Here is a 13,028-nt window from a genome sequence, read left to right as displayed (position 1 = left end):
GGTACTGGGGCCAGGCGGACCGCCGAGCTGTCACCGCCGGCGGCTTTTAAAGGACTCCGCGCGCACCAGGGCGCAGCGGCCGCCTCAGGCTCCTCCTCTTCCTCACCCTCCCAGCGGTGGCGGACAGGGCGGGAGCAGAGAGAGCTGGAGACAACGCAACGTCTTGCGCACTCCTCGCCGCCTGACGCTCTCTGCCCGGGACCTGCGCGTTTCACGGCCCCCAGACGCTGGAAATGCAGGCACTATCCCGAGTGCAGGGAGCCTCTCGCCGGGCTATCCCTGAACCCTCCTCCACCCTGCAGAGGCGACCCTGAGTCAATAGATGAGTGAACCTGAGATCAGAGTTAGGAGCTGGGGGACGAAAGAAAGAGGGAAAACTGCAATCCGTAGGATCTTTCTGCAACAGTGGGAGGGAAATTCCTGCCAAATGTTGCCTTTTATTTTCAAAAGGTGATGAGGGGTGACAATATTAGGGGGAAGGGGATGGGGAGAGCTCAGAGTTAGTAGCAGTACAAGGGAACTGTAGTCACTTTGACCAGGCTCCAGATCTATGAAGGCCCTGGAGGCAGTAGTTGTTTGCACCTCTGCTGGCACGAGTTGCATTGACTCATCAGCGAACACTCCTCCGTAAGCATTCCATGGGCTAGGACAGTGGTCGGCAAACTGCGGCTGGTGAGCCACATGCGGCTCTTTGGCCCCTTGAGTGTGGCTCTTCCTAAGCTTTAGGAGTACCCGAATTAATTACAATGTACCTACCTATATAGTTTGTTAAAAAAATTTAGCTCTCAAAAGAAATTTCAATCGTTGTACTGTTGATATTTGGCTCTGTTGACTGAGTTTGCCGACCACTGGGCTAGGAGGCTGGAAGCTCTGGCTCAGGACCTATGCACTTGAGTCATGCATGTGCTTCACTATTCATTCCAGTACTGACTTCCAGGTGTAAAGTGGAGTTTAGAGTGAGGTGGAGAGTGGAAGGAAGAGAACACAAAAGAGAACTATGGCCTGATTATGGGTTTCTGGGCCCACCCTGTCAAGGCAGAGCCATGGGAGTTTATCCTTGCAGGATGTAAGACCTTATGCTTCTGGCCTCCTGCATTCCAGCCTCTTATGTCCAATTGCCTATTAGACACCCTTACTCACCCCTCCTTCTATCCTGGTTGTATTAGCTTTTGCTGCATTAAAAAAAAACAACTGGCTTAAAACAATGACCCCTCATATTTGCTCACATGTCTAAAGACCAATGGGGTGGTTATCCTACACTACGCCAGGCTCAGCTGATCTTGGTTGGCTTTCAGGCATCTGCAGAGAGCTGACAGGGCTTGAGGAACTGGCATCATCCTGCAGCTGGCTGTCAGTCAGCTGTGATGAGGGAGGGACAATAATTGAGTCACATGTCTCTGCTTATCAAGCAGGCTGGCCAGGGCTTGTTCTCATGGTGGCTGAGAAGGGTTCCAAGAGAGGGATTAGAAGTGGAAAAGGCCCATTGAGACCTAGGCTCAGAGGGGAACCCATCACCTCTGCTTTTTGTTGGCCAAAGCAAGTCACAATGCCAGCTCAAATTCAAGAAGTAGGGAGAAAGACTCCACTCCTTGGTGGAGGGAGGTGCAAAGGCACATTTGAAAAGACTGGGATGCCAGGAGGGGTAAACAATGGATCCATTTTTTGCAGTTGACCACAGTAATGAATGTGCCTCCATCACCCAGTAGCCCATCCTTGACTCTCACTTCCACAATTGCCAACTTCCATAATTTCTACTGCCTCCATTTCTTGGTGTCTCCTCCTCTCCACCCCTACTGCTCTCATTTCTCAATTGAAGAATCCTGAATAATCTTGAAGGAACTGATTGTGAGTAGTTTATTTGTTCCTCCATTAGGGAAGCTTCCTCTGACCACTGCTACCACCCATACGCTTATTTCCCATTTACTCTCAGGGCTCACTCAAGTGTCAGTACTTTCTGGTGGAATATTTGCTTCATGTCTGTCTCCAGGAGGGCAGGGACTCTAGCTTGTGTCTTTAATACCAAGCACATAGTGGTAACCTGGGACTTACAAGCTCTTGAATAAATGTTTGTTCACTGATAGACTTTCTGAACAAATGGTGTCTTCACTGTATGAACTGGAAAAGACAGAAATCATTATCCCAGTACCTTAGTTTTGAGAGTAACCTGTTCGCAGGAGCTAGTGTTCCAGGAAATGTCCTGGGATGAACTGCCATATTTCAGTTGTACTGACTTTTGGCTGTTCACAAGGCAATCCCCTTGTTAAACTTCAGTTTAACTGGAAAGACTTGAAGCAGAGCACCTCCTTCCCTGACTGGGGAAAAGGCACCCATAAAGAGAGTTACTATTTATAGAACAACTTTGAAACTATTAGCTCCCAGGGGTCCTTGAGCAGTTCAGTGATAGGGGTCTGATTTGTTGTCTCTCCGATTTTCTTGGCCTTTCCTTCCTGGACACAAATGGCTCCTGCTTCCCCAAACATTAAGTCTTCATTCAAGCAGGGAGGGAGGGCCTCTGTCTTTTCTTATTGTGAAATAATCCTCAGAAGAACCCAGCAGACTTTCTCATATCCCAATGACCAGAACTAAGAAGCTGGAAGTTCATACAAGTATCTAGCAAAAAAGACTGGAATTGCTGACTAACTTGATCATAGTTCTTCCCCAGGGGCTACACTAGACAGTTGCTACCTGTTAAAATTCAAGGAATAGACAGGGGATCTATGTTGAGCAGCTGTCAATGTGATCTGCCACAAATACTTCACATTCCTGGAGTCTAAATGCAGACCTTTCTAGGGAAAAGCCATTTCTTGGCTGAATCTTGGGCTTATCTCTTCACTTCATTCCGTTATACATTCCCAGTCAGGCAATAAAATCATTCAAGTTTAAGGTCACTCAATAAGGAAGAGTCCTAAAACTGTTCTCTGCCGAGGTGACAATTGCATTCCATTTTGCATTTACCTGGCAACTTTGCTAGGTGAGCTCAAAATGTTATTCCACTTTCCTCGGAAAGCTCTTTGCATTTGCAAGTAATAATCCATGACTTTTTAATGCAGATAATATATTACTGAACTGTGAAATTATAAATAGCCTTGTGTAAATTGTTCTGCTTGTTTTTCATTTGGATTTTTGTCTAGCTATGTAAATTGTGTGACTAACATAACAGGCATGCTGAAGTGGTTTTAGAAAGATAATAGAAATGTGTAGGCAAACATGGATACACAAGTCCATGGGTGTTCAGAATGAGTGTGAAGGACAGAATTTGGAATATGCAAACATCACTAGGCTTAGAAAGTTATTAACCCTTTACCAGCTAAATAAGCTTGATTTCTAGACCTCAGGCAAAACTTTGCCAAGGACTGTCCTCTACTAGTTCAAGAACATCCCTTCCCCCCAGCCCTGGTTGGGTGGCTAAGTTGGTTGAAGCATAATCCCATACACAAAAAAGGTTGTGGGTTTGATTCCTGATCAGGGCACAAACCTAGGTTTCAGGTTTGATCTCCTTTCAGGGTGCTAAAGGGAGGCAACGATGTTTCTCTCCTTTTCTCAACATATCCTCAGGTGAGGGTTAAAAAAAAAAAAAGAAGTCCCTCTAATCACCATCCGTAGAATTCAGTATCAATTACCTTTCCTGTATAGCCTAAATCAGGGGTCCTCAAACTTTTTAAACAGGGGGCCAGTTCACTGTCCCTCAGACCGTTGGAGGGCCGGACTATAGTTTAAAAAAAAACTATGAACAAATTCCTATGCACACTGCACAAATCTTATTTTGAAGTAAAAAAACAAAACGGGAACAAATACAATATTTGTATTTGCATGTGGCCCGCGGGCCATAGTTTGAGGACCCCTGGCCTAAATCCTTGAATATTACTATGCTTATAGGAGACCCAGAGACTATCTTTTGGTACTTTCCCCGGAATAGGAATTATGCTTCCGTCTTGTACCAACTCCCTACTTTATTTCAACTGTCAAAATAATTGAAAATCTACTCTGTAAGGCTGTTAAGTGCTGGTACAAAACACAAAGAACAGCTAAGTTTCTATTATAAAACATTTACTGAAAGGACAATAAAGTACATAAGATACCCCTGTCTGCCATCACAGACATCCCTATAAAGTTTATTATCATTCATAAATTAGTTGAATTAACAAAAAATTCTAAATCTTAATTCTTCCTTAATCTTAATTAACCCTATGAAATTGGTGAAATATCTTCTAAATTGAGGTTCAGACAAGCTTAGTAATTTATCCAAAGTCAGAGTCATTTAGTAGTAGACAATCCAACCCCTGATTTCAAATCTTGGTGCTGAAATCCAACATGGAAAGCACTCTGGTCATGTAAATGGAATGACAAAGCAGGTTGAACTTAATCTGAACCTACTCTTTTAGGAGCAAAATATCCAATCACATCTTCACTTAAGCTAAGCCATCACCTCACTTGGTAGAGACAGTAAAGAGTACCCTTTTGCCATTTCTTTTCCAATCCAAATGATTTCCATAAATTCTATTCTTGCTAGGAAAGTGGGTATGAAAGCATTTCCCTACACATTTCCCAGCCTTTTGCATTTGGGGCTTTGTGAGATGGCCTGTCAATTGCTCCTCATTCCACACTTTAGCTGTTTGAAAAGCATTACAATGCAGAAACTTGGCTGGATACTTATCCATTCCTCGATACACTTTCCACCTCAACAGGAACTGCTGCAGATGCCGCCTCATTGTTATTATTCATAACCAAGCAATTTGTCTAACAGATTAGGTGTTTTGCATGAACAATTTTTTTTCCCTTTAAGTGGGGCTGAGTTGAAGAAATGCTATAAACATGCATATTTCAAATAAATTCAACTTAAAATTCTCATGCTAAAAAAAAATGAAAAGCCTGCCTTGTTTATATCTTAGCAATTCTTATTGCTATTTAGCAATGTTTTATATTTTAGCATTTTTTCCATCCCAGTCCAGAAAAAATGCTAATGTACATTAGTGGGAATATATTAGAGACAGGAAATCAAGTTGAAATATTTAGCCACAATTTTTAGAGGACTTCAAAAAGAGTGTGCTATATTTTATTCAACCCTTGGAATTGGGTTCAACTTAAAAACAGAAGGTCTTAAAAGATACCTGGCAAGATCAGAATTAAAAGTTCAAGTAGCCATGCAACTTCCTTTACAGTCTTGACTCTTAGAACAGGGTGAAAAGTTCTATAGTTAGAATACTTTTCTTCATTCTCAACAAGTGTAAGAAAAGGGAATTGTATAGTACAGGATTTATAAATTTACAATCTGTAATGATTACTCATTTAAAAGAACCTGAATTTCAAGGCAAGGTACATAATCCTAGCACACACATACATTACTCAAAACTCAGGGACTTTAACTGAATTCATCTAATAAAACTTTGCAAACTAATCTCTTTATTTGCAGGACACTCAGATGTAGCTGCCCAAGAGTTGTAAATATCAATCGACCTTCAGAGTGAGCTCTGAAATCTGAGTGTCAAGTGTATTAGGGATGACTATGACAGAAGTCAGTGGTTCTCAAACTTGAATATGCATCTTAATCGCCCAGAGCTTAAGTGCTGGGCCCCAACCCCAGAATTTGACTCAAGTTGTTCTGGTACAGGTCTGCATGTTTATGCAGCCAGTTGGGGACCCATACTTTGTGAACCACTGGCTTAGAACTCTACTCGTAATGAAATTATAGACAGATGTGAAACATTAAGAATCCAGAGAGGGAAGTGAGACATGTTTAAGAACTGGGAAGAAGTATGGCAGAAACCTCTGGAACTCTGGAAGAGGAAAAAAAAAATTGGCAAATATTTAGGGATAAAGTCAAATTAAAAAGCCTCTAATTTAATTATCAAGTGTTTGATAAACTTTTGAGTAAGTTTCATTGGAGTGGTGGAAGCAGAGCCATATTTGCAGTGGAACTAGGAAATTAAGATACCAGAGAAAGGCACAGGAAAAACTGCTCATTTTATTTGCTGCTTTTCAAAAGTCTGTATGCTAAAGTTAAGGAAGCAGCAAGTGGAAAGGGTCAGACACCAGAGATCAGAAATAATCAGTGAAAACATAAGGCAGAAACAAGAGGCCTATTAGTACCAACTCTTCCCTCTGCTGTCCTACACTCTTTGATACCTTATTTTGCCTTGAAATAGCTAGACAAGATATTCAGGAAATGCAATTTTAAAATACACAAAGTGAGACACATTAGAGTTAAAAATGATTTTAACTGGACACAGTAGTGCCATCAAAGATTGGAAAACAGCTCTAGCTGGTTTGGCTCAGTGGGTAAGAGCATCAGCCTATAGACTGAAAGGTTCTGGGTTCAATCCCAGTTAAGGGCACATGCCTGAATTGCAGGCTTGATCCCCAGTAGGGGGCATGCAGGAGGCAACCAATCCATGATTCTCTCTCATTATTGATGTTTCTCTCTCTCCCTCTCTGAAATCAATATTTTTTTAAAAAAAGATTGGAAAACATTAAACAGGAATGTCAATTGAAGCAATTCATAATGTTCCTGGTTGCTTTCTGTGATAGTGAATTGTTGACCAATATAAGCATGTTTAAACACAACTTTCTATCCATAGATGTAAACCTGTTTAGGGCAAATACCCAATTGACTTATGTTAGGTATTCAATGAAATTCAAAACCAGGTTTGCTGGATTCCAAAGTAGACCCATTACCATCACACTTCACTGGAGAAAACTGAAGGCCGCTAATATTGGGCTTACTACCCATTTATAGCACTAACTTAAGTTACACAAATGAATAGGTTCTTGTCATTGAGTCTATTAGGGAAGAGAATACTCAGAGGAACGTCAAGGTTTCCATGTCAAATAAACTGATACTATTGCTACAGGGATCACAGAATACTGAAGGCAGCTAGGATAGGATGTCATCAATTCTTTTTTGGATGTTTGCCATATCCAAGTAAATATCTAGAAAGAAACAGAATTAACTTAAATGTGCTCCAACTACACAAAGTAGCTTTAAAATGTTCCCATTTATATGAAGCAATAGAACACCAGAGATTAAGACCGGGTTACGGAGCCAGGCTGCCTAGGTTTGAATCTGCAGCCTTGGGCAAGTTGTGCCTCAGCTTTCTTTTATGGAAATTGAGCAAAACATGTAAAGTGCTTAGAATGCAACACATTAACTGCTACATAAATGTTTATCTTCGGCTGAAATAAAAAAAGGGATTCTAGTTCCAAATTATCAGACACTATTTTTTCTGAGCCAAGTTTCATGAAAAGTGGAAGCAACTCAGAACTAGTATGTAACTCACAATGAAGAGGGTAATTTGAAACCATCTATTTCTAAGTAGCAGGCTTCAAAGGCAAGTTTCTAATCCTTAACATAGGATACTTAGATAATTATCTAAGTAATCAATTTTCCTTGAGCTTAACTATAATGCAACAGATGCAGCTTCCTAACCAATGGAGTACATTCTTTGTTGCAAAGTAAACCACCTCACATCTTTCAGCAAAAACCCCCCACTAAATTCAAATAGTAAGACATCACCCAATGAATTAGGACACAAAAGTTTTTTTCGTTTATTGATTGGCTGCCTCCTGCACGCCCCCTACTGGGAATTTAGCCCACAACCCCGGGCATGTGCCCTTGACTGGAATCGAAACCGGGACCCTTAGGATCGCCGGCTGTCTATCCACTGAGCCAGTTAGGGTGACACAAAGTTTTCAATTATTCTTTGCGGGGGAGGGATGCCACACTTCTACTCAATTAAGAGGAACATTTTTATCAGCACAGAAGTCTTTTTTATTTTTTCCCACTTATCATGCCATGAATTCATAGGGAATGGGTTCCAGCAGCTCAGGCTCCTTTCCATTGGTTCTCACAAAGTGTGCTTCTCTGGGTGGAGCAGGCTATTAAAAACAAATGAAAACAAGGCAATGGAATAATTATGTTAAGAACTGTAACTCAATTTCAAAGGTCTCTCAGAACCAATGAGGTAACATATCTACTCAATGCTTTAACTTCACTAACTTTCATATAAAAGAAAATTATCACTGAGCAAATTTCACAGTTGTCATGATCAACCAAAAAACCCTTGTCAAGCACTCACCTGACGCTTCAGTTGAACCCAGGTACCTTTCTCTTTGGCTTCCTTCTTTTTCTGATCATTTTCCTTCACACGTTTCAGGAAGCTATCTCGGCTCTTAGAGTGCTTAATATGCTCAATACGTACATTAATTCTCTTGGCAAGAATCTTGCCCCTGGAGAAAACAGAAATTCTTATAAATGCTTCATAAAAAATATAACCAAATTAAAAAAAAACAACTCTTTTGGCAGTTTCATTTATGAAATAAACCATGAACCCTTTACCCACAGATAGGACAAGTTAACAGACCCCAAAACACTAAATAACTTAACCAAAACCAGATCGCTAATAAAATTTGTAACTTTTTATATTTTGGAAACTAGAACTGCCTAATACCAAATCCTGTAAGTCTATTTTGTTTCCTCTGACAGGATACAAAACACCCCGTTTGCTTGAGTTTTAAAAGGACATTTCCTTTGCCCCACTTGAATGACCAATAAGACATAAGTCCAATTGGCAAAGTGAAAAGGGGGTGTGAGGGAATACGAATCAAAGAATTATTACTTACTTAACTTGCTTGTTCACAATAATGCCCACTGCATGCTGGGTGACATTGTAGACTCTTCCAGTTTTGCCATGGTAACATTTGTGGGGCATTCCTTTTTGAACAGTGCCCATTCCCTGTTAAGAAAGGAGATAAACATCACCTCAGCAAGTGCCTCCTCCTTTTAAACCCTGACTTTCATTAAAGTAACTAAAAGATTTTTCTCTTTTAAATGGCAACTCAAGAGCTTTCAGAGCCGGTGAAATGCATTTTTCACGTTGCTTTGAGCAATCAAAAAGGCAATCATCATTAAGCTCCAGAGTGCCAGAATACATTCAAATATGGCTCTCAAAAGAACATAGCTTTCGCTGGTTTTATTAGTAACCCCCATCAATAATTAAACTCTGCACTAAGGTGTCCCTTTTCACCTCAATAAATTCTCATGATTATATCTCCTATATTTTTCTACTTGCTGTTAACAAATAAAAAAACTGGCTTTAAAAGTAAAATTAAATTAGCTGTTCAAAGGCAATGGATTTTCCCCCATGTAGGAGGATAAAAAGAGCCAACAGGTGTACTATACACTAGTATTTGTTCTTATGTTAGACTAAATCCAACTTTTCTTTTAATGGTATTTCCCCAATTTTACCTTGATGTCCACAATGTCACCTTTCTTGTAGATTCGCATGTATGTGGCCAAAGGAACAAAACCACGGATCTAGGGGGTTGGAGTAAACAGAATTTTCAATGTTTAACTTCATCCTGACTTTTCAACTATGATGATGTTTTTTCTATTAAAAATAAAAATATATATATATTTTTATTGATTTTAGAGAGGAAGAGACAGAAACATTGATGGGAGAGAAACTTCCAATGGCTGCCTCCTGCACCCCATTACTGGGGATCAAGCCCGCAACCTGGGCGTGTGCTCTGACTAGGTATTGAACCAGCGACCACTTGATGCATGGGAGGATGCTCAATCCACTGAGCCACTCCAGCCGGGCAGTTATGTACATTTTTATTTTAAAATATATTTTTATTGATTTCACTGATCAGCTGCCTCCTGTACACCCCCTACTAGGGATCGAGCCTGCAACCTGGGCATGTGCCCTTGACCGGAATTGAACCTGGGACCCTTCAGTCCACAGGCCAAGGCTCTTATCCACTGAGCATTAAACTCTGCACTAAGGTGTCCCTTTTCACCTCAATAAATTCTCATGATTATATCTCCTATATTTTTCTACTTGCTGTTAACAAATAAAAAAACTGGCTTTAAAAGTAAAATTAAATTAGCTGTTCAAAGGCAATGGATTTTCCCCCATGTAGGAGGATAAAAAGAGCCAACAGGTGTACTATACACTAGTATTTGTTCTTATGTTAGACTAAATCCAACTTTTCTTTTAATGGTATTTCCCCAATTTTACCTTGATGTCCACAATGTCACCTTTCTTGTAGATTCGCATGTATGTGGCCAAAGGAACAACTCCTAAAAATAGTGATATCAAGATTAAAAAAGTCGAGTCAAAGAAATATAACCTCACTAGTTTTCAACACACTCCCACCTTTGACAGTGTAAATTTTATTTTAAATATATATACTTTTTTATTGATAGTAGAGAGGAAGAGACAGAAACATTGATGGGAGAGAAACTTCCAATGGCTGCCTCCTGCACCCCATTACTGGGGATCAAGCCAACCTGGGCGGCGTGTGCTCTGACTAGGTATTGAACCAGCGACCACTTGATGCATGGGAGGATGCTCAATCCACTGAGCCACTCCAGCCGGGCAGTTATGTACATTTTTATTTTAAAATATATTTTTATTGATTTCACTGATCAGCTGCCTCCTGTACACCCCCTACTAGGGATCGAGCCTGCAACCTGGGCATGTGCCCTTGACCGGAATTGAACCTGGGACCCTTCAGTCCACAGGCCAAGGATCTTATCCACTGAGCAAAACCCACTAGAGCAGTGGTCACCAACCGGTGGTCCGTGATGTCTGAAAGGTTGGCGACCGCTGCTCTAGGGCATATATACATTTTTAAATCTTGCTAGTTGACAATGTGAGAACTGCTATATAAAATTCATGCTTTTTATTACAAAATTAAGTTAGGTAGGTGGTTAATTGCTACTAGAATACATTATATTATCTGCATCTCAAGTGTGTTAGCATAGCACAAATGTATACCACCATGGTTGATTTCAAAGAGGACAAATCTACTTACCATGTTTTCTAAAAGGCCTAGAGAACATATAGCGGGTGCCTCTCCTCTTTCCCTTTGTGTTAGTCATTTTGGCGAATTACTGAAACCAGAAAGTACAAAATAGTCAAATATAACTGCAAAACTGTTACTAGCCCCTTTAACCAAAAACCCCGTAATTTTAAATGGTTGCATCTCAGTAGCAATGCCAGAATTGGAAAACGATCGAAAAAGCTGGCTCACGAACAAGTATTTCTTACAAAGGTAAAAACCATCATTTTAGCAAGTAAGATCTTTGCCAAACCTGCCCAAGTTCTGTAACATTAAAACTCCTTAAGTAGAACTGGATTTTAGGAACCAAAGCAGTACTTTGCCTGTTAAAAAAATGTAAAAACACAACATGACCTCTACCACACTACTACCTGTAGAACCCAGCCTAGAATGCCAAGGGCATTGGAATTGTTAACTACAAGATAGTTTATTGTTGGAAAGCATAACAACTCAGCCTTGCATTTTTACGTTGTGGATTAAACCCCCTTTACAGCAAACCTAATCTTTGTGTGACTGTATCTCTTGTACAAAAATCTATTCACTGCCCAAAATCTCCCTCTCCATATTTCTGACTGTTCACACAATTGTTTACTAGGTAATGTATGTAAGGGAGAAAAATAGATTTTATAACCACTGACCTAATTTTGACAAAGGTTCTGCCACCTACTTTCTGGGAGACCTACATTTACTCCCAGGTTCTCGCTTTTAACATGGGGCTAATACTATTTTGACAAGGAATTGAGGTAATGGCTACAAAGCACTCAGCAATTCCCAACACATGCAAAGTGCTTACTAGTAAATGGTAGTTAACTAATCAGTCTAAGAATTCCTCTATAGGCATTTAGAATGGAACCTTTCACTTTGCTTCCCAAAAGATGTCAATTGTTTCAGGTCATCTAAGGACAGAATTACCATTGCTGACAATGACTGCAGGCAAAATATGCCCAAGTCCGGTTTCACTTGTTGACAGAGTTCTAACATAAACTGGTCTCTTAACACTCCTCAATCCTAAAGATAAATGACTCCACCAGAGGACCCTCTCGTGGGGCAAGGAGACCCAAAACAGTTAACCTAACCACCAAAGCCAAACAAACCAGTGTTACAACAAACGCACCCTTTAACTTTAAAAAGCAACTAAGTATAAGTGACAGGTACCCGGTTTTCATTTTCAAAATATTAAGTTCACATAAACTTGTGTTAAATTCATCAACAAGGAAAGTTGCTCAAAGTGGCAGAATCAGTCATGGGAGTAATATCTGATTCAAGCCCATGCTGCTTGCACCAGACTCATCTTCCCGCATAAGAAATCCATTTTACATCACGGCCCAATACACCCAAGTTCCAAAACTGGAACCCACTACGGGGTGCAACCTGCAGTTTGCTCACCGCTGGTAGCGGGCAGCTACTACCTACAAACCAGACAAAAGGAAATTATTTGGGTCGCGACCCCTTTGGCGGTCGAAGGACCCTTTCACAGGGATCGCCTGAGACCATCCTGCATATCGGATATTTACATTACGATTCACTAACAGTAGCAAAATTACAGTTATGAAGAAGCAACGAAAATAATTTTATGGTTGGGTCACAACATGAGAATCTGTATTTAAAGGGCCAGAAGGTTGAGAACCACTGATTAGCGGGTTCTCAGTAACCTTTCCCCCAAACTTCTAAATGAGACAAGTTATTCGGGAGTCCATTCATTCAACACAAGATGCCCCAGCATTAACAAAACAAAGTCTGAAACAAAATGTTTTCCTTTCGTCCAACTGCGACCCGGGGCCAAAATTAAAAAACGGAAAGTCATTTGATGCATCAAAGACGAGTGGTCTGGGATTCACTATCCAGGTCGACACAGTTCGAACCTATTTCGTCGTCCGGCCACGAGGCTTTCACACACAACCAGGTCTCACCGGAGTTAAACCCGTTCCAACCATCCCGCAGCCCCAAACCGACAGCGTTACAAGTGTTAAGTAATAGATGAGGGGGAAACACCGCATGGAAAAGTTTAAAAGCCATCACACCACGCGGCCCGACCCCACAAAGCCTGTCCGAGAAGGCCCAGGACGGCGGAGCGAAGCCGTGGGGACAAAGATTTTGAGTTTCTTTCCAGACCGACCCGAGTCGCCTCAGGCAGGTGATGCGGCCTCGTTGTTCCCGAGCCCGACCCCTGCTAGGCCGCGGCACCC

The 13,028-nt window shown here is 41.1% G+C and overlaps 1 protein-coding gene and 1 long non-coding RNA gene across 3 annotated transcripts in view; both read right to left on the bottom strand.

The window, feature by feature from the left end:
• Window positions 1-7,667: 7,667 nt before the first annotated feature.
• LOC102263018 (60S ribosomal protein L21) overlaps window positions 7,668-13,028 on the bottom strand; it is a 5,791-nt gene continuing 430 nt past the window's right edge. For both annotated transcript variants that reach the window (XM_005872358.2, XM_005872359.2), the window contains exons 2-6: window positions 10,816-10,894; window positions 10,017-10,078; window positions 8,617-8,729; window positions 8,073-8,223; window positions 7,668-7,872 (exon numbers count right to left, since the gene is read on the bottom strand). In XM_005872358.2, coding sequence (XP_005872420.1) covers window positions 7,783-7,872; window positions 8,073-8,223; window positions 8,617-8,729; window positions 10,017-10,078; window positions 10,816-10,882 — 483 coding nt within the window. In that variant the 5' untranslated portion in view covers window positions 10,883-10,894 and the 3' untranslated portion in view covers window positions 7,668-7,782. The remainder of the gene's footprint in view (window positions 7,873-8,072; window positions 8,224-8,616; window positions 8,730-10,016; window positions 10,079-10,815; window positions 10,895-13,028) is intronic.
• Window positions 8,832-10,010, bottom strand: LOC106727149. Its single transcript, XR_001363309.1, has 2 exons — window positions 9,796-10,010; window positions 8,832-9,020 (listed from the first exon to the last, which is right to left on the bottom strand). It is a non-coding gene; the product is annotated as an uncharacterized LOC106727149 (long non-coding RNA).

Source organism: Myotis brandtii, unplaced genomic scaffold (genome assembly GCF_000412655.1).
Source record: "Myotis brandtii unplaced genomic scaffold, ASM41265v1 scaffold3761, whole genome shotgun sequence".
NCBI lineage: Eukaryota > Metazoa > Chordata > Mammalia > Chiroptera > Vespertilionidae > Myotis > Myotis brandtii.
The sequence above is the reverse complement of the archived record's forward strand: the minus strand, read 5'-3'. Positions and strand labels throughout refer to the sequence as shown.